Genomic DNA, 25726 nt, shown 5'->3' with positions numbered 1-25726 from the left:
TAAATTGCTTTTCTGAGATTTTTACCCCCAAGCTTTCACTTTTACTATTTTTATTAACCTCAAGAGGTCAAAGCCATCAGAAATGAGTGTGAAAATAAATCTGAACCACAGAAGATAAGAAGCTGGGAAGTACCTCTAGTTTTGTAAAGATCTCGAAGCTGTCGGAAGGAGACAGGGCTTTTAAGAGGGACTCGGTCACCCCGATCTGGGTCTTGGCTTGGTCGAGGTCCTCCCTTAGCTCAGCTGTGTTTGCACTCAGTGCAGAGCAGCTGGGTTCTCCAGTTAAAAGCATTTTTACATGTTCTATCTTGTTCACAATAGAGGACTCCATGACCTGAAATCATGAAACATGTTAAGTGCGATTACAGATTTTATTGAACTAGATTTTGAGACAAACCACATTGCTAGAAAATGAGTTGAGACCGTTTCATTTCAATATGAAATAAATTCTGCTCTACTTATAATTCTTCATTGTTCTACATCACTGATACGACCATCTGAATGGTGCCTTTAAAGAAAAAGAGTAATATGAAAACTGAAATTGAACTTCTGACTTTTTATAAGAGACTAATTTGAATCCTTCCCCTAAAACCAGTTTTATCTAGCATACCAACTGAAGTGTTACTTCACAGCACTCTTTTGAAAACATATAGAAAAAATTACACAGCCAGCATTTGTTGAATGTTTATTATGTACACAGCATCATGTTAAGCACTTAAGGTGCAAATATACAGGCTTAAGAAGGTTAAGTAGGTTGCCCAAGATCGGACGGCTAATGGGTGGCAGCACCAGGACCTCATCCAGGAAGCCTGACTCATATTCAGCTACATGAACATTTCTATTCAGCCACTATGCACTTTGATCTCATAAAACTGTCTTCACACAACAGAAATCCACACTGGATTTCTAGTCACTGGAGCTGTATTTTCCTTCCTACACCCGTGACAGACAACTCATGAGGAGACCCTTGTTCCTTCACATGGACTCACAGGGATATCTCTCCCTCTGCACAACAGGCCTGTGAAATGAGTAAAATAAGAATAAAAGGAGAGCCCTGGCCAGTTTGGCTCAGCGGTTAGAGCACTGGCCTGCAGTCCAGAGAGATCCAGGTTCGGTTCCTGCTAAGGGCACGTACCTCGATTTCGGTTTGTCCCCGGCCCTGGTTGGGTCGTGAGGGTGGCAGCCACTCGATGTGTCCCTTTCGTGTCAATGTTTCTCTCTCTCTCCCCCTCTCACTCTATCTGAACAAAAAAGTGGAAAAATGTCCTCGGGTGAGGATAAAAAAAAAAAAAAGAATAAAAGGAGAGCCCTGGCCAGTTTGGCTCAGCGGTTAGAGCGTTGGCCTACGGTCCAGAGAGAACGGGGTTTGGTTCCCGCTAAGGGCATGTACCTCGGTTGCAGTTTGTCCCCGGCCCTGGTTGGGTCGTGTGGGTGGCAGCCACTCGATGTGTACCTGTCACATTGATGGTTCTCTCTCTTCCTATCTCTCCCTCCCGCTCTATCTGAACAAAAAAGGAAAAAATGTCCTCGAGGATAAATAAAAAAGAATTAAAGGATATAAAAAATAACATTATCCATTCTAAAAGTGGAACAAAGATGATAAACTATGATGACAACTAAAAATTTGATTACACTTAATATAGGAATTGAACAAAGGTGAATTAAATAATGACCCTGAGTTTACTTTAGGTTTAAGATTCGAATTCTGGTTTATGAACATTACTTTAGAGTACTTTTATTGCGACTTTTAAATAAAAATTCCTTACCTGCAATTCAAGAGGTATTTCACTGCTTTGAAGTAGAAACTGTATTTTAGCCACTATTTGAGAAAATTCTGAAGGTTTTTGTTCATGGACTTGTAACTCTGCCTAAAACACATAATTTTAATAAAAAACATATTTTTATTGTATACCTTATTTTCTGGTACCCATGATTGCTATTGTGAATACACAGAAAATGAGAGAGCCTTTGATTGCCCCTAATCACTTGTTTTTTGACAGAGCCCTGGGAGTTACAAACCCAGGTGCCTTCATGGATAAGGCAAACATTACAACTGAGTGAAGGGTCCTAGCTGTACGACAACAGAGAGTGACCAGGCTTAGGCCATTCCAGCATTCGGGGCCTGCCGAAAGTCTCTACATTTCATAGATCTGTACATATAAATGTGTCAACACACATACACACAGTACTACTCACTGGTGGAATTTTAACAACACGCTGGCAGTTTATAATCCTTAACATTTTTAAACATCCTATACTTCAAGACAAATTTAAGGAGCACAATGATAACTCATTCATACTTAGAAAATCCATAGCTTTAACTTCATGGCTATCATCATGAACCCAGGAAACTCATAAATCTCCACATATTTTGGAAATCTTTTCCAAATGCACAAAAATAGATATTGGAATTTAAAATTAAATGAGAAATTAGAATAATACAACAAGATTTGAAACATTAGACCTGGCATACTGTACACCCATCATGCACACATACATACATTTTTATATTACTCTGAATCACTCTTTTTGACCTTACAAAAGAAAGTGATTTTATATATCCAAAATAATATGGAAACAAACAAAACAATTAGAAAAAATCTCTTCCTGGAGTTAAAAAAAATATAACTTTAATTCCAAATGGCAAAACCTGTGATGACTATTTTAAAAACTAGCCTTTTGTGAAGCTCTTTAAATATGCTGACACTCAGCCTCATGTGCTTTCTATATTTTTGAGGGACTGCTTAATTCAAATTATAAAGGTCATCCATAATCACGATCTACATCAGAAGTTGTCTAAGGGCTGGTGGTCTGTGTTTATAAATAAAGTTTTATTGGTACCCAGATACTTTAAGCACTTGTGTAGTATTGTCTATAACTGTGTTTTCCTACTACAGACATCAGGGGTTGAGCATCTGTGATATTGATCATATGGTCTACAAGCCTACAATATTTATTATCTGGCCCTTTAGGAAAAGTTTACCTAATCAAGGGGCCTACTAACTAACTTAAGAACAACTATGAATTTTGATGGGACTTCTGTTAGGAGTTCTTAAGCTTTTATATACCATAAACCACTCTGGCAGGTTGGTGAATCCTATGGACCTGTTGAATAATAATATCTTAAAAATAAAATATAAAATAAATATTGTAGAACTATAAAGAAAAAAATTACGTTGGGTTACAGTTATCAATGTATTAAAAATAACATACTTATACTACAGTAATATGTATGTTTCTCTGTTAATACCTTGAATAACAACATCTAGTAGATCTATTGAATGACATACTTTCAAAGTAGTGATAATAGTTATAGTTGCAACAGCCAGATAATGATTTCAGAATACCTGTGATTTTGTTATGCTACTATGTTTATCGACCATATTTATAATTGGAACAAATACATTTTACTTAGATATTCATGAAAATAAAGATACAATTTCTCCCATGTAAGGTCATTGCATCTATGAATCCCCTGGGTGTCTGTGAACCCCAGATTAATTATATTTGCTAACACCTTCCCACATATCATAAAGGATACAACATAGTTCAGGTCCCACTCAAGGAATAATGAAAGAAATAAGCTTTCTTTGTGATTTTTCTACCCCATTTCAAGAAAGCAAACTCCTTATTAAAATGTGTAAAAAAATTTTTTAAAAAAGAGCATATATTTGATCTCTTTTCAGTTACCTTCAGAATTTCTCTTTCCTCTTCAGTGAGTTGATGTAATTCCATTTTTCGAAGGACCTTTTCAGTCCACTCATCAATTACATCTTTCAAGTTAAAAAGTTTGTCCCATAAAGCTAGAGCTCGACCAAGATTTTCATAGTAGTCTTCTGTTTTCTCATTTATCTGCCATATTTAACACATAATTAACATTTAGTAGTAAAAAGTATGAAAACCATTGTTTCAGTCAAACACTATTTTTATTTAAAAAAAAAAATTTATTTTATTTTATTTTATTTTTTTATCCTCACCTGAGGACATTTTTCCATTTTTTGTACAGATAGAGTGGGAGGGAGAGAGAGGAAGGGAGAGGGAGAGAGAGAAACATCGACGTGAAGGGACACATCGAGTGGCTGCCACCTGCACGACCAACCAGGGCCGGGGACAAACTGCAACCGAAGTACGTGCCCTTAGCGGGAACCGAACCCGGGTCTCTGCAGACTGCAGGCCGACGCTCTAACCGCTGAGCCAAACTGGCCAGGGCAAAAAAAAAATTTTTTTTCTTTACTGATTTTTAGAGCAGAGGGAGAGATAGAAACATCGATGGGATAGAACATGGATCGGCCGCCTCCTGCATGCCCCCCACTGGGGATCCGGCCCATAACCTGGGCATGTGCCCTGACCAGGAATCGAACCAGCGACTTCTTGGTACATGGGTCGAGGTTCAACCACTGAGCCACACTTGCTGGGCTCAAACACTATTTTTAAATAAAATTTACCTTTCTTTTTCCCAATAATCCTCACCTGAGGATATTTTTCCATTGATTTTTAGAGAGAGTGGGAGGAACGGAGGGAAGGTGAGAGAGGGAGAAAAAAAGAAAGAGAGGAGAGGGAGAGAGAGGGAGAAACATGTATTCAAGAGAGAGACATCGATTGGTCGCCTCCCGCACAACCCTTACTGGGGCCGGAGATCTAACCTGCAACCCAGGTATGTGCCTTTGACTGGGAATCAAACCTAGGACCCTTCAGTCCAAGAGTTGATGGTCTAACCATTGAGAAACAAAGGCCAGAGAAAAATCTGTTTACCTTTACTGGCTATTTTGCTTTATTAATCAACAAAAATTTTGTTTTAACATATCATATACTTCTCTTTTCTACAAAAAAACAAAAAATCTTAGCTGATATGCTTCATGTTATGTGCAATGAAAGCAATAGCCTTCCTAATTTCTAAACCACAATAAATAAAAGGTGTTTTTAAAAACCCAGATGAGCCCAGTAGGTGTGGCTCAGTGGACTGAGTGTCGTCCCATGGACTGAGGGGTCCCAGTTTGATTCCCGGTCAGGGCACAAGCCCAGGTTTCAGGCTCGATCCCCAGTGGAGGGTGTGCAAGAGGCAGCCAATTGATGGTTCTCTCTCACATTAATGTTTTTCTCTCTATATATATATATCCATTCTTCTCTAAAAAAAAAAAAAAAAAAAATCAATAAAAACATATTTTAAAAAACCAGATGAAAATATAACACAAATTCTTAATTTGTAATAAACCATTAGTTCTCAACTAGAAATGTATTAGGTAATTACATAGTTGAACATCAATATCTTTTATGAATAAGGAACATATTAACTAGTTTATTTTAAATAAGTTAGGCTTGCACTTTTACATCCAGAAAATCAAAGACCCATTTGTTAGCACTGCCTAAAACTCTGGGTGTGAAGGTAATTCCTAAGTCATAAACTTTATATTATTTGAACATTTTTACCATGAGCACTTTGGTTTTTGTAATTAGATAAAAAATACTAAAAATACAACAGAAAAATTCAATTTAATTGTTACAGAACAGAACTTCTAGTCAATTAAATGATCACTTACATCAAGCCATCTGTCCACAATAACATTAGCCTCTTTCTCAAAAGGAGGCTCCTCAAAGGTTCTCATTTTATTTAGATGAAATTGTAGGTTTTTGCAGATTTGGTTAATCTTGTCTACAACTTCTGAATGTTCATTAAATTCTTCTTTGACAATTTCAATCTGTATGAAAGGTATAAAACATGTTTTGACCTGACATAGACAAACTGTAAGAAACATGATTCTATTATTGGCTTTTATTGTCCCACTTGACCAATAAAAAGACTTTATAATCCTAACCATCTAGTTTAACAGTAATTCTACAACCAACTTTGTTCCCACTCTGCATAATAAAATATGGTCTAAAACCATGGTTTTTGTTCATGGGGAATAATATTCTATCAAAAAAAAGTACATCCATTCAATGGTATAAAAAATGACAGTTCCTAGACTCCTCCAATAGGAATCATATTTGTAATGTCAAAGAAAAGAATGTTCTCATCTGAATAAAACACACAGAACTCTAAAACATCTTTAATATGACTTCCAGCTTAATTTTCCATGAGTCTAACTCCAACATCATTTCTAACATGAAAGCTGAAACACTGTTTTATGAAAAGGTCAATGATCTTAGACTATAAAATGAAATTTGAGTGTGGACTAATATAACAAACATTTCACTCAATGTTCACTCAATCTTACACAAACTTTTTTTCTTGGTATGTGCCCCTAGTGGGAACCGAACCCGGGACTCTCTGGTCTGCAGGCTGACGATCCAACCGCTGAGCCAAACCAGCCAGGGCTTACACAAACATTTTTAATGACTACATAAAATTTGGAAATAAATTTCTCATAAATAAAAATCTAAAAAGTATGCACCCTAGGAGGACTTCTATTTCTGGGAATATGGAGTAGACATACTTTTCCCTATTCTTCCCAATAAATAAATTTAAAACCCTACACATCACATACAAAACTACTTTCAGAAGACTAAAAAGTGGAGATTAAGAAGGAAGAGCGGCTGCAGCATCCGCTCCTAAGGAACAACCTGCTGGTGCACTCTCTGTGTTTTCTTTTTCCCTCCAACTTCCCAGACTGTGTGCTGAAGAAGCCAGCATCTGGTAACAACAGACAAAAAAGTCCCAAGAAAGGCCTGCTCTCTTCGGCCAAAGTACCAGGAATGGGACAACCTAACAAGACAGAAAACTTTTAGAAAATAATCGCTCAATGAAGACAAATACAGTTGGCCCTCGTTTATCGTGGTTAATCAGTTCCAGACTCCACTGCGATAAATGAATTCCCGGGAAGTAGGATTTTTTATTTATACACAGTCGTCCCTCGCCACTTCGCGCTTCTACTTTCCCGGCTTCACTCTATCGAAGTGCGAAGTGGCGAGGGACGACTGTATAGAAAAAAATGTAGCCAGACCCCCACCATATCAGCAAAGATCACGTGTACAGCCTAGACTTCCACCATCACCAGGCTGCAAGAGCAACCCCACCTTCACCCAATGTCAGAGAAGGCCAAGGAGAGGGCCAGGACTTTCTTCCTGCTGGGCAGTAACAAGGCACCTGCCCACATGATGGCAGCTGAGGCCACACAGGGAGCTGTAAGGAAGAGCCAGGGGGTGATCAGTGGAGGCCTAGTGAGGAGCCAGAACTGTTACTCCCAACCAGCAATAATAAGGAGACCCGTATCTCCTGTGTCAAGAAACTATCCCGTTTGCAGATGACATGAGTATCTATATAGGAGAGCCCACTGAATCTACAAAAGTACTCCTGCAGTTGATAAGTAGGTTCAGGGAGGGTTGCAGAATACAAGATAAACATATGAAAATCAACTGTTCTTCTATATACTAGACATGAATACATGGACACTGAAATTTAACATATAACACCCTTTCAATGACTCAAAAAATTAAATACTTGAGTGTAAATCTAACAAAACATGCATAGGACTTATATACTAAAAACTATAAAATGCTAATAAAAGAAAGTAAAGAAGGTCAAAATAAATGTAGAGAAATACCAAGTTCATGGATTAAAAGGCTCAATATCGTAAAGATGTCAATTCCCCCCCTCAAAATCCTGACATACAGGTTTAGTGCAATTATCAAATCCCAGTAATATTATTTTGTATATATAGACAAAATTATTACAAAATTTATATGAAATGGTAGAAAAACTAGAATAGCTAAAACTTTTGAAAAAATAACAAAGTGAGAATTTAAAATCTATCATGATTATGTGCTATTAGATAGAGGTTTTATCAAGATTATGTGGTATTGGCCAAGGAATAGACACACAGATCAATGGAAAAGAGGAGGGAACCCACAAATGGATTCACATAAATATGCCCAACTGATTTTTCACAAAGGTGCAAAAGCAATTCAACAGAGGAAACAGAGCCTCTTCAACATACGGTGTTGGAGCAGTCATCTATAGACAAAAACAAGCACCTTAACCTAAGTCTCACACCTACTAAAACAAACTCTAAATGGATGAAGGACTTAAATGTCAACCAAAACACTATAAAACTTATAGAAAAAAAAGGAGAAAATCTTCTGGATTTTGAGCTAGTCAAAGAATTCTTAGATTTTGACACCAAAAGCACAACTGAAGAAAGAAAAAAATTGATAAACTGTACTTTAACCAAAATTAAAAACTTTTGCTCTGTCTGCAAAACACCCCATTAAGGGAATAAAAAGACAAACTAAAAATTTAAAGAAAATATCTGCAAACTACATCTGACAAATAACTGGTATCTAGAATATGTAAAGAACTCCCAAAACTCAACAGTAAAAAAATCAATCACTCTGTTAGAAAATGGGCAAAAGATCTGAAGAGGTATTTCACCAAAGGTAGCGTACAAATGGCAAGCAAGCACAAGATCAATATCATAAGCAATTAGGGAAATGCAAATTCAAGTCATCATGTGATACCACTACATACCTATCAGAATCACTAAAATGAAAAATTGACAATATCTAATACAGGGAAGGATGTAGAGAAACTGGATCCCTCCTACATTGCTAGTGGGAATGTAACATGGTGCAGTCACTCTAGAAACTAGTTTGGCATCTTCTTTAAAAACAAAAGATAAACTAACATACAACCTAGCAACAATGCTGCAGGGTGTTTATCCCTGAGATATAAAAACTTACGTTCCCACAAAACTCCCTACTGAATGTTTAGAGCAACTTTATTCATAATAGCCCACAACTAGAAACAACCCAGATATTCTTCAATGGTGAGTAGTTAAATGAACTCAGCAAGAAAAAGAAACAAATTATCAGCACATACAAGAATTTGAAAGAATCTTCAGAGAATTATGCTGAGTGAAAATAGCCAATACCAAAAGGTTACGATCTGTATTTCATTTACATCAGATTTTTGAAATGACAAAATTGTAAGAGCTTAGCCTTAAGGAAACCTAGAAAAGGGAACACAGGCTCTCTCCGTATTATTTCTTATAACTGCATGCAACTCTACAAGGATCTCAAAATAAAAAGTTTAATTTAAAAAATTAAAAAATTTGATGAAAAAAATTACTGAGAGGTTTCTATCTCTGGACTTCACACTGACTAATACATTTGCAAGAGTTGAAATGCAAACTAGGTGTTTTTCCTCCTAGTTTAGGACTCTGCATTGCAGAATAATAAATGTTTGTTCAATTAAATGAAATATATATATATATATATATATATATATATATATATATATATATATATATTTCCCCCCCCCCTTTTTTTTTCTTTTTTTCCATTGAGCTGGTGTGGCTCAATTGGTTGAGTGTTGTCCCATGAACCAAAAGGTCACCGGTTAAATTCCTGATAAGGGCATATGCCCAGGTTGCGGGTTCAATCCCAGGCAATAGATGTGTCTCTCTCTCTTTCCCCTTCTCTGTTCCTCTCTCTCTAAAAAAATCAATAAAATCATATTTGAAAATATATATGTATAGCCACCCTAATTCTTATTACATTCAGAGAACGTGGCTGTTAAACTGACAAAAGCAGGTGAAGAGACAAGGAAGAGCAGGAGAGGGTGCTTTAGCATTGACAGGAACTGCAGGTTTTGTTCTACAATGAATGGAAGAGGGAAAATAAAGAAAACTAGGTCCCCTCTGACATTTCCCAAACTTTAATAGTCCCCTGACAGTTTAACCTTCTAGGCTTACTTTTACACTGTCTTTCATTAAAAAGAGCAGAAATTTGGCACCATATCCTAGATAAACATCCAGGTTTCTATGGTTTTGAAGAACAAATGTTCTCAGTGGTATCCTATTTCAGCCACTGGTGCAAAACATCATGACAATACATGCTATAGAAATTGATGGTTTCTGAAGACAGCACCTAGGTCGTCACAAATGAACTCAAATTTGTGTTAACAATCAGTACTAAAATTTGCTTTTATCCTGTTTAAAAAGTGTCTGGGGGGAAAATTGAATACCAGTGTACCAGAACTTCTATGTCTTCTATACAAAATAATATATTATTTCAGCAAATAGATGAAGTGCCCATATGCTAGATTTAAGATTCTCAACATAACAATAATAATAATAATAATAAAGTCTGGACTTTCATATCTTTCCTAAAGATGATTATTTTATTAATTTTAAAAATATCCTTTGTGAGCTAACCATTACAGTTGAGAAAGGGGTACAGATGAAGCAAGGTTTAACCAATTTTTACTTCTGCCATATACATACTGCAAATATGTTTTCAGGGAAGGCACTGGTATGATGACTGAAACATGACTTTGCAGTCAGACAGACCTGGGCTTAAATAATAATTCCACCATTCATTAATTAGCCATATAATCTTGGGTAATTTACTTAACCTCTATCCCCTCTTTCCCCCTCCCCAATTTTTACAGAGAATGTTGCTAATATGACTGTCCAAATTTCAAGATATAAATTGGACCACATTTACCAGTGAGCTGAATCAGCATGCATGTAAGATTCAACACATGGATGTGGTTCTTTTTCTGCTTCGTGTTGCTTCCTTATTGGTGCTGGGTAAGATGAAGTACAGCCCCTTGAGACCACCATTATGCACCTCTCTTCACGGGAGATGAAGAAACAAGGTCAGTGCATCAATATCTGAGCTCCCCTGTGCAGCCAAACAAAGGGTGATAAGATTCCAAGATCTGAACTGGGATCTGGTCAACATAAAGGCCTCATAAACATTTAGGCTGGCCTGTATGCTTGAACCCATTATTTCACCAGAGCCCTTGCTGGGGTATTGGACACACATGCAGAAAGTGGTACCATTTGGTCTTTAAAAAAATTTTTTTTATTATATGTATCCCTTGACAGTCCCACAACAAATTATGAAAACTGGAGAGTCAGGGTTGAAAATTCTTTCTTCTTTTCATAACACCATTTTATTAACATTAAACCAGCTACAGTTACTTCCCAAGCTTTCTAAGCCTTGGTTTTCTCACCAGTATAACAAGGATAACTTGTTGTTTTGTTATACGTAGTTTACAGGGTTATCGTGAGGATGAAATGATATGCAAAGTACTTGGCACACAACAATCAAGGCATCAATGGTTAAAGTTATCACTATCATCAGTATCTTTTTTTTTTAATCCTTATCAGAGGACATGTTTTCTGCATTTATCTTGAGACAGAACAGGAGGGAGGGAGGGAGGGAGGGAGAGAGAGAAAGAGAGAGAGAGAAACATCAATGTGCGAGAGACATATCGAGTAGTTGCCACCCACATGACCCCAACCAGGGCCGGGGACAAACTACAACCGAGGTACATGCCCTTAGTGGGAACCAAACCCGGGTCTCTCTGGACCGCAGGCCGACGCTCTAACCACTGAGCCAAACCGGACAGGGCTAATTTTTTTTTTTTTTTTTTTTATCCTCACCCGAGGACATTTTTTGTTCAGGTAGAGTGGGAGAGCGAGAGAGGAAGAGAGAGAGAGAGAGAGAGAGAGAGAGAGAGAGAGAAACATCGATGTGAAAGGGACACATCGAGTGGCTGCCACCCGCACGACCGACCAGGGCCGGGGACAAACTGCAACCAAGGTACATGCCCTTAGCGGGAACTGAACCCAGGTCTCTTGGGACCGCAGGCTGATGCTCTAACCGCTGAGCCAAACTGGCCAGGGCCAGGGCTAATATTTTTATTATTAAGTAGTAGTACAACTTAAAAGTGCAAAGCCTACATGATAATCCTGTTTGTAGATAAAACAATTTTTCTGATTTCAATTTTTTTTTTCAGCTTCTGGGGCAAGTCATTTATTGGAGCAGAAGGCTATATGGTTAGACCACTAAAGAAAGAAGGAAATTAGTAAATTTGTAAAGTGCTACAATGACTATTTTTGACATTAAGAATTTTATATCTTTAAGATTTTATCCTAAAGGCCCTGGCCTGTTTGGCTCAGTGGTTAGAGCATTGGCATGCGGTCCAGAGGGACCTGGGTTCGGTTCCTGCTAAGGGCATGTACCTCAGGTGCAGTTTGTCCCCAGCCCTGGTTGGTCGTGCAGGTGGCAGCCACTCGATGTGTCCCTTTCACATCGATGTTTCTCTCTCTTTCTCTTCCTCTCTCTCCCTCCCACTCTATCTGAACAAAAAAATGGAAAAATGTCCTCGGGTGAGGATTAAAAAACTAAAAATAAAATAAATAAATAAAGAAAAATCAATAAGAACATTTAAAAAAAAAAAAGTTAAAAAATATATATATTTTATCCTAAAGATAGATTCCTAGAATATATTTTCTCAAATGGTAGAAAGATATTCAAGGTTATTCAATAACATTGTCAAAGTGTTTTCCAAAAGGGAAGTATCAATACACGCTTTCATCAGCAATGTTGAGTGCTCATTTCATTGACTCTCAAAAGGCAAAAAAGTTATTTTTAAAAAATAAAAAAAATTTAAATTGATTTTTTAAATTTGTTTTTATTGACTTTTTAGAGAGAGAGGAAGGGACAGAGAGATAGAAACATCCATTGGCTACCTTCTACATGGCACCTACTGGGGATTGAGCCCACAACCTGGGCACGTGCCCTGATCAGGAATTGAACCAGGACCTCTCAGTCCATGGGGCGATGCTCAATCCACTGAGCCACATCAGCTGGACTAAAATTGATTTTAGTAGTCACTTCCATCTATGATGGCATGTTTAAGTGAATGATATTATTACTAAATATTAACATACATGAAATCATACTAAATATAGAAATAACTTAGTAAAAGCCCTCATTCTTTGATTCATCAATGGTTAAAACAACAAGCCACAAGTTTAAATATTATTTAATAAAAAACTCTAAGAAGCTCTTATCCTAATTCCCAATGTAATGGTATTAGGAGGTGAAGCCTTTGGGAAATAATTAAGCCATGAGGGTGGGGTGCTCATGAACAGGATTAGTGCTCTTATAAAAGAGATTCCAGAGAATTATCTTGACCTTTCCACCATGTGAGGACACAGGGAGAAGACAGCCACAAGTGTGTGACCTCAGGCCAGGGTCACTGAGGGTGTAGGACCTCAGACCAGGAGAGCTGCAGGGACTCCTTTGGAGAGCCACTGGGGGCGGTGGTCATCCAGTCAAGCCAAGAAGGTGATGTGGCCATCCCAGTGGGCCTAGAGGCAGAGCATCAGGCTAAAAGGGATTGTTCTCAAGCCTTAAGGTTTAATGTTGTTTGCCTTGTTAGGTTTTGGTCTTACCTGGGACCCACCACCTCTTTCTTCTTTCCTAATTTGTTTGGTTTCATGGGTTCACAGTCGGAGAGAAGCTCCCCTCAGGATGAAATGTACCTTGAGTCTCAACCACATCTGATTTAGATGATTTGCAGATGAGACTTTGGACTTAGATTTTAGAATTGATGATGGAGCGGGTTAAGACTTTGGGGACTGATGGGATGGAATGAATATACTTCTCATGTAAGAACACAAATGGGGGGGGGAGGGGCGATTCAACAGCAGAATCTTATAAACAGTGAGAACTGTCTCCATAACAGTGAGAAATAAATTTCTGTTGTTTATAAGCCCCTCAGTCTATGGTATTTTTGTTACAAAAGCACAAACAAACAGAGACGACAGCCACAGAGGCACTAATGATGGCAGAAAGGTCAATATCTGGACTTAGATTTTCACTAGGGAGTCCACCCAGGAGAGGGGCCGCCTGCCTGAAGGTGATGGAAGGAAGTTTTACTGATCGGAAAGCATACAGTTTACAGTTACAGGGCTGGTTATATAGTTACCGGTGGTGGGAGGAATGTTCATGCGCCTGAGAAGAGGGAGCACTGACAACTGCAGATAGGCCATATGGGGGTTTAGAATGAGTCACCCCAAGTGTGCCTCTGTGGCATGTGGATTATTTTGAGCTAAAGTCAACTTTAGTGGAGGGACTCAAGAAAAACATCTGTCCCTCCCTTAACTATCTACATAAACTTGAATTAGGGGCCTGCCCATAGAAAGAGATTATCAACAATGACCTCTTTTGACCTATCTACTGGGCAGAGTAAACTTCTGTTTAGTGAATGTCTTTTCTACTTATCATCTTGCAATAACCCTTTAAAGTCCCCAAGGCACCTGCCCCATCCCTAGCCCAGAATGTCCTATGGACCTATTTTCCCTTTTTGACTCTGAACCTCTCACGCTTGTGGGATCGCTGACTGTCTCAGGTAGGCAGGGTTCCCAAACAGATGTATCAAATGTGTTATTTTTCTCTTACAACTGTGTCTCATGTCGGTTTGATCAGATCAGCTGAAAAAACCCTTGAGGGCAGAGGAAAGTTTTTCCTCCCCTATAACGCACACACAGAGGGGCATCATGACTGGCCCTCAGTAAGAGGTTAAGTCCCAGCACTCTGCTCAGCACGTTTCCTGTGCTACCTCGCCAAACAGGACAGACAGAGTTTTTGCTGACAACAGGATCCCATTTAATAGGACAAAGATAGGACTTGAAGACAAAGGAGGATTAATTAGCTCAAACAAGAACTGCTGCAAGCAAGAGGGGCTGGATACGCCTGGTCAGGACACAAGGCAGGGACTGAGGGTCTGTGACTAAGACAGAAACCCTGATTCTGAAACAGGAGTACCAGGTAGGAAACTGGTATCAGAGGCACAGAAGAGTAACTGCATGGACTGGAACACAAGGTTGAGGATCCTGAACAGCTGATCAAGCTGGATTTTCTGAGAACCAAGGGAACCACAGCTCCTTAAAGCCCCTGGAAGGAGGACAGAATCCTCCTAGACTCTGAGACCACGACACCCAGTAGCTATCTTTGCTGGACAGCACCAGACAGGTTGCATCTGAGCAACTCCAACTGACTGTCTACTCATGGTCTTGGTGGCCTCTCTCAATTCAGTCTCATAGGAAACTAGTATCTAAACAAGCCTCTTTTTGATTGGTCAGTTTCAAGAAATTAGTTTGAGAAGGTGGGTCCCTGACGAGCTATTCCTCATCTGTGTCATGGCAGCTTCAGGGACAGGAATAAATTGTCTGCAAGAACCTGGTCTATGTAAGCTTCTACTGATGTTACTCTCAGCAACTGGGAAGTTCAATAAAACTGCTTTCTAACAACCAGCTGAGTCAAGTAGACGAAGTTTCACAGGTGCTCTGACCGTCTGCCGGGACTGTGGCATCGCGCTCATAACCAACAGGCAAACAGCGCTCTGGTGAATGACTGCACAGTGTAGCGTACTCTTTTCTAACTATCTCACTTTCTGACACTCTGACTGACAGCCACATGAAATCATAGAAAATAATGACACCTAGTGTCCAAAAATGTTATTCGTCTTAGACTATGTAGTTGTGATCGGTGAGGCTGTGAACAAAGACAGAACAATCTGGAGGTCAGCTCACCCACCTCTGCAGAAAGCGAATTCATAAAGTCGTAATTTTTCCTTTGTCCACTAACAACAGGGGATTTTCCCACCACCTTCATTCCCTCAAGACTGCAGGGACACCCCAGGTTCCTTCTGGCAGAAGGTCAGTGACACCCCAGGTTCCTTCCGGCAGAAGGTCAGTGCACACACAGACTGTACCACCTCACAGACAGAGAGCAGGGGCCACCCCAGACTCAACAGAACCACACAGCCTCTCAGCCCGTCTCAAACCCAAACAGAAGTGACCCAGCATCCACTGGGGGCTCTTTTGTTCTAAGCTCTGCTGATGTGCTCAATAAATTCTTAGCTATTTGGTAAAACAGAGTCACTGGTAACTTCTTTTAAACAAAGTTTTGAAAATGTCTCCATTTATGACATCCTCCTTATCGCCAGGCTGTGAGCAAGGCCGTGCAGAGTTCCCTCTGGAGTTCGGACTCACCTTTGCTATCCTTTTCTTCAGGTTCTCCTTCCCCATGTACGAAGCCTGAAGGGAGATGATATTCTCTTCCTTTTGAATCAAAGTTGTCAAGACGCTTTTAAAATTCTGATACTGCTTTAAGAGCTCCAAAACTCTTTCACACTGGTCAAGGCTATAAAAAAAAAAAAAAGTAAAACAGCTAAATGTCTGAAAATAACAAAGCCATTCTTTCTCTTTCTAACTATCCTACAATAATGACTAATAAGTAAGTGATAGAAAGTTTTCTTCTTGAAGCGTTATAATAGTTTTACCAATTTAACCTAAGAACTATGGCACATAGATTTAGCTGGCAGGTGGATGGTTAAGATAACCACTGGGTTAGTATTTCCACCTGATCAATATTAAGAAGTCGCCAGATGTATGCTCCAGAAAGAAACACACGATCCATAATCTTAAGGAATCAGCATTTCAATTCCATCCTTAACCAAGAGACATCCTGGAAAACTGCCTCCCTAGAATCATTTTTGGAGATTATTTCAATCTCCAAGCAAGTCACAAGTTGTTTATGTCTATTTAACTCATTCTAGATTTAGTTCATTTTAAAAAGTACAGTACAGATTATGGGTCAGTCAGGACACCTCGGATAAGTGACTTGAGGTCTCAGAACCTCAATTCTTTCCTCTGTAAAATCGAAGGGTAGACTAGATCAAACACCACAGACAGGCTTTATCCTGACTACTATACACTCAGGTCCCAGGGAAAAGTGTACGCAGAGGGAGTTCCAAGGTGAGAAGACCACTGACTGACAGCAGAGTTCGGGGAAATCACCAGAGAGCTGAGGGACTAACAGCAGCCGTAGCTTTTTATTGATCTGCCACTTGGCCTCAGGGGAAAGAGGGAATGAGTCAAAGAGGGGGATCCAGTAGGAGCTGCTGAACCACATGCTGAATAGGGCGTGAGACAGTTAAGATCACCCTGACCTCTCTCTTCTTGTCCTCTAATCTACTAGAACCTGCTGTTAGGCCAGAGAGCACCACACCATGGGGGTGTCTCTGTAGATATGGCCTTTCATTGTGTTTGCTCATCAGAACATTCTGTTTGTTCCACCTCGCCACCCCCCCACATCCCCCCCGCCACTGGTATGGAAACCAGACCCTTTGCAGTTACGGATGAGCAACCTATAACCTGTTTGCCAGGTCTTTGTTCCTGAAACAGCTGAGGAGCCCACCAAAAGAGCCTGCCCAAAAAACTCCACATAAATGGCAAGCCCCGGCCAGTTCAGGGCTGACGCCTGTTTGGACTGAGCCTGCCTGCTAGGCAGATGCCCCAAATAAAATTCTAGTCCAGCATCACTTTGGCCTCGTGCGTTCCTCCCTTGGTGATCTAACACCTCCCGCTTCTTGGCCCAAGTGGAACCCCTGGCCTGGACGGTACAGGGATAGGGATCGGTCCTGACCACTCCCACCCCCAGGCAGAGAGTAAGGGGGAGAAGGCGTGGAAGGCAAGGTTCAGCAGAATTGCCACCTGGGACTGTAGGTAAGGGCCGTCACACAGGAAGTCTCGCCTTAGCTCTACAGGAGAGATGGTGGCAACTGACAGGCAACAAACACCTGCCATTCAAGAAAGGTGGTGTGGTAGAATAATGCCCCAACCCCCAAAGATGTCCATGTCCTTGTGGACGAAAAGGGGCCACATGCTAACCTGACAAGCTCAGGAGGCCTGTTTAGCAGCCTTGCAAACTCAAAGACCTAAAATAGCCACAAAAGATGGCCTAAAATTAAAACTTTTTAACTAAAAGCAGGTTAAGGCAGGTAGTCATGTGATAGACTGGTATTTTCCCTGACAAAGGTCAACTTTCACCTTAAGTGAGCCTATTGTCTTTTTGCATCTATGATAACACACCTTTGGCATGTCAGGCTAACTTCCTTTTTCCAGACCCCTCAGGGCACGACCTATGCACCAGGGCAAAGACCACAAATCTCACTTTATTATTATTTACAATAGTGATTTTATTAATTACGTGCCCCTAGTGGGAACCAAACCTGGGACTCTCTGGTCTGCAGGCTGATGCTCCAACCGCTGAGCCAAACCAGCCAGGGCTCCCCTCATTATTATCATGTTAACTGTTGACTGTTAACTACCCTGTACCCACCTATGCAAAAGCAGCATGTGTCTATCAGTTTTACTTTTTATCTAATCCCAGAGCCCCCTCCCCCTTTGCCTTCAACCTAATCTATCACCATGGATTTCATGTAACCCACTTATGTCTCCTCTTTTGACTGTAATGCATAAAATAAGGCGCAAAACTGCCATTCTCTGGAACATTATTTCAATCCGTTGAGGTTTTGCTTCCCAACAACTGTTGACAGTTTGGGTTCAAATAAACTCACAAAAATTCTTCACAGGTCTGAATGTTTCTTACGTTGATATCCTAATCCCTGGATCCTATGACTATGTTCCCTGACATGGCAAAAGGGACTCTGCAGATGTGCTTATGTTAAGGGTCTTAAAATGGGACATTATCCTGAATTGTCCAAGTGGGCAAACTATAATCAGAAGGGCCCTTATTGCTGCGAGACAGGAGGGTCAGAGAGGACAATGTGACAAGAGAAGCAGAGGAGAAGGAGGCAGGGAGAAGGAAATGAGAAGATGCCAAACAGCTGGTTTTAAAGATGGAAGAAAGAGACACCAGCCACGAACTGTAGAAAGAGGTCTCCAAATGACAGAAAGGCAAGGAAAGGTATTCGCTCCTGGAGTCTCCAGAAATAAACAAAGTTTGTTTTGGGATTTCTGACCTCTGAACTGTAATCTAAGTCTGTGATGTTTCAAGCCACTACATTTATGGTAACCGGTTACAGCAGCAATAGAAAGCGAATTGTGCTTGTTATCCTTCTGAGATAACCAATGCATTCAAGCCACATCTGTGATTCCAGGTCTACCCAGACTGGCCCCGTGAGCTTCCAATGTGAAACTCCGGTCTACTCCTCCACCAGGTCCTCGGGAAAGTGTTTTAATTGTGCTACACATCGTTTTGCAGATTTAGGAGGGATTTTTGTCCTTACCATTCAATGATGCAAACTTTTGTGTTCTCCCACAAGAGGGCTGTATCCTGGCACTGCTTCTTCAGAGTTGTTTCTCTGCCATCTTTGAACTGTGGGAGGGAACTGACCATTTCTTGCAAGTGTTTCTTCTCTTGTTCATAGTCATCTAGGTCCTTATCCAGTCTGATTAGTGATTTTTTCCTTGATTATGAAAGAGAAAAGATTATAGTCAACCATTAGCCAATGTGATGTGATACAAATACGGGGAATTTGGGGAGCACACCAACTGTACTTGGTCCTCCTGAGGTTTATGAAGACAAAAATTACACATTTCTATTACAGAGTGCAGGAGGCTCTTTGCATTTCCAGAATACTAATATGGTGCTTTATTAAATTAAGTACACACAACCAAAAACAGTAACATTTTTCTGTGGTGAACACACTTGTAAAGGGGGTGCAGATGCATGTGAGGAGAAAGAGAAAGAGTATGTGTGTGTAAACGAGTGTGTCAACAAGAGCACGGTGTGGAGAGGAGATAAACGGTAGAGCACTACAGGCTCTGAGGAGGGGTGCGGGGTCCAAGGAGGCAGGGAAAACTGGTATGCCTACCCTGTGTACAAAAAGTTCTCCCATATCAAGACAAAGAGTCATATGAGCTAAGAGTGTTCATGTGCAAGCTAATCCTGGAGGAATCAACTCCATTCACAGAGGTCTAAATTGCTTTTATCAGACTCTCCCTGTCTCTACTTCTGCTTTTCTGATTTCTCTTGAATCCACTCCCATTAGGCTTTCACTCCCTAAGGCTCTTCGGAACACTGCTCATCATGGCCTCCAGTGACCAGCACTTTGCTGAATCCACGTTCCAGTCTCAATCTTCTTCCTTCACTCATCAGCAGCATTTGACACAGTTGCTTACATCCTCTTTGCTGAAAGGCCTTCTGGCTGGGCTTCCAGGACTCTTGATTTTCCTTCTACTACCCCAACCACTCTTCAGCATCTCTGGCTTGTCCCTCCTCATCTCCCACGCCCCCCTCTGCTCCCAGTGACAACACTGACCTCTTCACTTGTCTGTCAGAACTCACGTTACTCGTGGCTTTAAATAGCATTCCAAAATGCCAGCAACTCTCAAATGTGTAACTGTAACCCACCTCTCTCCCGGCTCCTGACGCCATCTATTTTTAAGTTGTACTGATATCCATACTTGAAAGTCGAACACGTATTTTGAATCTATCATTTCTAGAACTGAGCACACCTGATCTTTCATTCAATACCTGATCAACTGAATTCAGTCTCTCTCACTTCAGTTAATGCCAACTCCAATCTCCAGATAGGGTACATGCGAGAGGCAACCGATTGATGTTTCTCTCTCTCTCTCTCTCAAATCAATAAAGGCATGTCTTCAGGTGAGGATTAAAAATAATAAATAAATAAGCGCTGAGGGGCAAAAATTTTTATCTATTTTGTTAACTGCTACATAAAATGAAAGAAATTTATCATTTATAAATGTATAGTTTTCATTTATAGATTAATATTTATGTACTTAATCTTTCTAAATCTAATATAAACATCTATCAACAATGAATTAATAACTCAGTATTTAATTCAACAGCTCCTGAAGAACCGGGGCTCTGTAGGAATGGAAGTCTCGTGGAGACTGGGTCACAGGGACATCGCAGAGGGAAGAGCCTCCAGAGAGCATTGAACCTGAAGGACTAGAGATAAGCGGAGGAGACAGAAAGTGGGAGAGATTTACTGAGGGAGGGGAGCTCCACCAAAGTGACTCTTCCTAACATTGTCATTATCAGGACAGAGAGCTGGCTCTAAATGGCAGAATTAAAGTAGCAGCACTCATGTCAAAGGCTGCTAACCTTAGTTTACCCCAATTCTGCTGTCTCTAAAATCAACAGTTTACCTCAATCCCATGCCCTCCCACTCACTCCCCACCCTAATCCTGATGGAAGGAAGGGTGAACTCAAATAACAAAGGAAGTCGTAGGGACGAGGTGAGGCAGGTGCACCTGCTCCACTTGTTTCTTCATTAGCAAATGCGGAGAGGCCCAGGCCTTCCCCTGTCAAGAGAGCACCATGATAAATACACAGCACTAAAGCAACACTGAAGCAACTCCTGTGCTTTATCCATATCCTAGTTCCCTTTGTCCATGAGAATGAAAACTTTAAAGAAGAATTATATAACATTCTGTAGAGGAACAATATCAACAAGAAGGAAGCCTGTCTAAAAAGTCTACAGAAAAGAATGCAGAGCAGAGAGGAATGGAACAGAAACAGAAAGACAGGACCTATCTGTTTCATCTAACAGATATTTGAAAACACAGAGAAGCGTCACCTTGGATGGAGATTGATGGAAACACTACTTACCGTTGTTTTACAGCTGGAACAGTCGGGTCCTTCAGACCAATTTTACCGATTTGACTGTGCACATCTAGAATATTCTTCAGGAGTTCACTATTTTTGAAAATACAAGTCTCTAGTAATTTGTCTTCTTCAGTGAATTCTTCCTGTCCACCAGAGCCACGTGTCTCAAGTAAAGGTTTGAACAGAGCACCAAGAAGTTTTTCACAGGACGTGTCTTCATCCCGTTCAGCATCTTTAAAGCTTATATCAAGCATCTTCAAACGTTTATCCAAATGTCTGGCCTTTTCTTTCATCAGGTAAATTCCTCCCTCTTTATTTGTTACTGTCGAAGTATTTCCTGGTACCCCCTGTGCATCTGGGGCTGCAGGGTCTGTACCAAGCTGGACAGGGAGTGCAGCTGTTCGCAGAGAAGCCAAAAACTCGTCCAGAGCCCTGAGGGCATCTTTACTGCTCTGGATCCTGCAGTCCATTTCCTCGAGCTGTGATCTGTGTTTCAGGACAATGGTCTCCATTGCATGTAGATCAGGTGGGTGCAAGTTCTTCTTCAATGCAGAGTTGCCTGACCGCTCCAAATTGTTACATATGTCTATCTGTTTTGCTATGGAATCTTGGATATCCTAAAATTAAGGTAAGAAAAGCTGAAAAGACTGAGCTAGAAAAAAAGAAAGAATGCATGGCAGAAACTAATCTCAAGTTATATAACTAGATTTAATCTAGAAAACTGCTTTTCAGCTAAACCAAGGCTGACAATTTCAACATTTTAATTATAAATGACCAGATGGTCCAGGAACTTTATCATCTGATAGCCTTCTTCCTGAGGTTTCAATCCCCAAAAGAAAACAAGTACATAAATCTATTGTTTCAGTGAAAATAATTAGAGATTGGACTGTTGAGATATCTCTTTATAATCGGAAAAATAAAACTTAACTATTTTTTATTTATGATGGGATTTGGAATAAGTAACCTGTGGAATATGCCCATATAAGCATACAAGTCTAGCATGATATTTAAAATTTCAGTCATTGGAGAAGGCATTCATGAGGAATCCTTCATTTTTGTTCTTGCTGGTTTTGGGGGGGTTTTTTGGGGTAATCCTCACTGGAGGATATTTTTTTCCACTTTTTTTTTAGAGAGAGAGTGAATGGGGGGGGACATAAAGAGAGAAATATCAATGTGAGAGAGACACATTGATTCGTTGCCTCCCACATGCGCCAGGGAGGCAACCCTGGCCAGGGATCAACCCTGCAACACAGGTATGTGCCCTTTGACTGGGAATCAAACCCATGACCTTTTGGTTCACAGGCAACACTCTACTACTGAGCCACACCAGCCAAGGCAGGAACCATTCATTTTGTTTTTGTTTTTTATCCTCGCCCAAGGACATTTTTGCATTTATCTTCAGACAGAGCGGGAGGGAGAGAAGGAGAAAAAGAGAGAGACAGAAACATCGATGTGAGAGAGACACATCGAGTGGTTGCCACCCACATGACCCCAACCGGGGCCGGGGACAAACTGCAACCAAAGTATGTGCCCTTAGTGGGAACCGAACTGGGGACACTCTGGTCCACCGGCCGAGGCTCTAAACCGCTGAGCCAAACCGACCAGGGCAGAACCATTCATTTTTAATTCAAAGAAAATACCTTGTTATATACTACACAGTACCTACTTTCAAATTTGAAAGGAATTAAAGAGTTGAGAAATAAATAACAAGTCTAAATTACTGAAGATTTTTCTGTCATGGCTTATATTCTAAATACATGCTGACATATAATTAAAAATGCATAAACATGTATAAATCTCCAAGGAATTGATTATTCTATGAATATACTGTGAGGACGTATATCTACCCTCAGGTTTTGACAAATGCCATCAGCATCAGTAAGGTGAAACTCTTGAACAGCCACTTTATGGAGAAGCAGGTCTAAGCCACAGAGAAGGAGCGATTCCTTCTCCACAGGTAACACAATCTGTAGCGCTGTCTCCAAAGACTTCATTCTAGGTGAAAAATAAACCAGATGTGAGGGAAAAACAGCAGAAAGATACCCTACAATACACCTAAGCGCCATTACTTAACCAAGAACAGAAAATAATTGTCTGATAAAAACACATACAATGATATGTACAGATCATCACATTAAATCCCAAACCCAGTGATCCAAAATGCCAAAGAATGAGTTGTTTCCTATACAAGCATTCTTTTTTAAAAAAAATATGTTTCTTGTTGATTTTTTAGAGAGAGAGGAAGGGAGAGAGATAGAAACATGGATGTGAGAGAGACACATCGATCAGCTGCCTCCTACATACCCCACACTAGGGATCGAGCCCTCAACCCGGGCATGTGACTTGACTGAGAATTGAACCAGGATGTCTCAATCCATGGGACATCGCTCAATCCACTGAGCCACACTGGCCCGGCTCAACAGACTTTAAATTCCATGTAAGTCTCTGGCCAGTGGTGTGGCTTGGTTAGATTCTTTTAACACCCTCTCAGTTTGCTCATCAGTAAGATGGCAATCATAATGACAGCTTCTCTTAGGGTTGTTGTGACAGCTAAATAAAGTAACATACTAGCATAGTACTAGCCTAGCTTAAAATGGCATTTAAAAATTTAGTAAATTTTCCCAGTTGGTGTGGCTCAGTGGTCGTGTGTCAACCTGTGCACCGAGAGGTCACTGGTTTGATTCCCGGTCAGGACATGTGCTTGCGTTTTGGCTCCATTCCCAGTACGGGGCATGGAGGAGGCAGACAACCAATGTTTCTCTCTCATTGATGTTTCTATCTATCGCTCCCTCCCCCTTCCTCTTTCTTCTAAAAATCAACAAAAACAAACAAACAAAAAATTTTTAATATAGTAAATTCATTATTAATAGATCTCAGAATTATACCTGGTATTAAGAGTCATCTGAAACTCTCTTTCTTTTCCCTTTAATCTGTCTCTTGCTTTAATCAGAAAAGGCTTCTTTATGTCACTTTCAAGCTCTTCTAACTGCAATGACGTGATTTCAAACTCTTTCCAGCAAGCGTCAGTTTCATCTTTTAAGACCTAGATGAAACACATAAATTTATTTATCAACTTACAGGTTAATAGACACAATTATTCTGTTCTTACAAAATGAGACAGCCACCAACTGTGGGCACAAAATTTCACACAAAAATACATTAAAAAAATATTTTCCAACCATCAGTAAGTAAAGGATCTATCAGGGAACAATGACACTAACTGTGCTGTCAGAGGACCCTTTTAATGAAGTCCAGGGAGTCAACCATATGGCTTTCATCCAAATCCAAACTTCCTTCCCCTAATTTGGGTGCACAGAATACAATTCAGAAAGACACATACAGTTGTGAGAATAGACATTCTATTTTCTCTGGATAATAAATCTTTGTTTCTCCCTAAACTAATAGAAAATTGGAGTGAACCAAATTATTTCCAACAAACGAGAAGTGAATAAAATTTATTTATGATTTATAGGTAAACAACTAAAAATGCTATACCATTTCAGCACCTTATATTGATTCTTGAGAAAAAAAAAAAAAAAAGGCATTACTACAGATTTTAATGCAGACTCACCAGTATAATTTGTTCTTCACTTTCCCCAAGGATTAGTATAGCTTTTCTAACCAACTCATTATTCAGTCCCTGGAGTAAGGTCTTAAGACAGTTTTTTAATTGTGTTGAAAACATGTTAAATCCATCATTTGAACAACAGATTTTAACATATAAATTTTTCTTATTCAGAGAGAAAATAGAGCAGAGCCAATCTGCAGAGGTTGACTCCGGAAATGGCATCATAAAAGGAAGAAAGAAACTAGAAAATATGGGAGGGTATTCGAGGACCCACCCACCACAGTGCTTTCTCTGCCTGATGGGTTTTCTGTGAGGGTTCACTCTAAGGCACTTCCAAACATACAAGTGTTGCGTTGCAATGCACAGATAATCTTCAAAATAAGGAAGACTTTTATTTGTGAAATGTACAATTGATGCACTAGCTGGACTGTGTTTCCCGTAGCTCTTGAATCAAATGCACTACTTCCTCGGATGCTGTCCAGGAAGACCATCCATCACTTAGAGTGAAAACTCCCACCAGTGCCTGCCACGTCTTTATTGTTCAATAGCATCAGATAGACATTGTGACAATTTGGTTAAGATGAAGAACAACTGGAAAATAGTTGGAGTCACTGGTTTTTTGTTTTTGTTTTTGTTTTTATCGTCACTCGAGGACATTTTTCCATTTTTTGTTTAGATAGAGAGTGGGAGGGGGAGAGAGAGAGAGAGAAACATCGACGTGAAAGGGACACATCAAGTGGCTGCCACCCGCACGACCAACCAGGGCCGGGGACAAACTGCAACCGAGGTACGCGCCCTTAACAGGAACCAAACCCAGGTCTCTCTGGACTGCAGGCCGACGCTCTTACCGCTGAGCCAAGCCCACCAGGGCTGGAGTCACTGGTTTTTAATTTTAAAGCAAGCAGTGTTGGTTAGAATTGCCTTCGACCACATTGTTTTGACCAAGTCACCTGAAGCCCTCATTCCCTTCCC

The 25726-nt window shown here is 40.2% G+C and overlaps 1 protein-coding gene across 1 annotated transcript in view; it reads right to left on the bottom strand.

The window, feature by feature from the left end:
* Nucleotides 1–25726, bottom strand: part of SYNE2 (spectrin repeat containing nuclear envelope protein 2) — a 288966-nt gene that overhangs the window by 167288 nt on the left and 95952 nt on the right. The window contains exons 29-37 of the mRNA XM_036246314.1: nt 24072–24229; nt 23034–23181; nt 21190–21803; nt 18836–19015; nt 15795–15945; nt 5538–5696; nt 3691–3852; nt 1767–1868; nt 134–334 (exon numbers count right to left, since the gene is read on the bottom strand). Coding sequence (XP_036102207.1) covers nt 134–334; nt 1767–1868; nt 3691–3852; nt 5538–5696; nt 15795–15945; nt 18836–19015; nt 21190–21803; nt 23034–23181; nt 24072–24229 — 1875 coding nt within the window. The remainder of the gene's footprint in view (nt 1–133; nt 335–1766; nt 1869–3690; nt 3853–5537; nt 5697–15794; nt 15946–18835; nt 19016–21189; nt 21804–23033; nt 23182–24071; nt 24230–25726) is intronic.

The sequence above is a fragment of the Molossus molossus genome, unplaced genomic scaffold, assembly GCF_014108415.1.
Source record: "Molossus molossus isolate mMolMol1 unplaced genomic scaffold, mMolMol1.p scaffold_m16_p_1, whole genome shotgun sequence".
Classification (NCBI taxonomy): Eukaryota; Metazoa; Chordata; class Mammalia; order Chiroptera; family Molossidae; genus Molossus; species Molossus molossus.
Note: the sequence above shows the minus strand (reverse complement) of the source record. Positions and strands in the feature narration are given on the sequence as shown.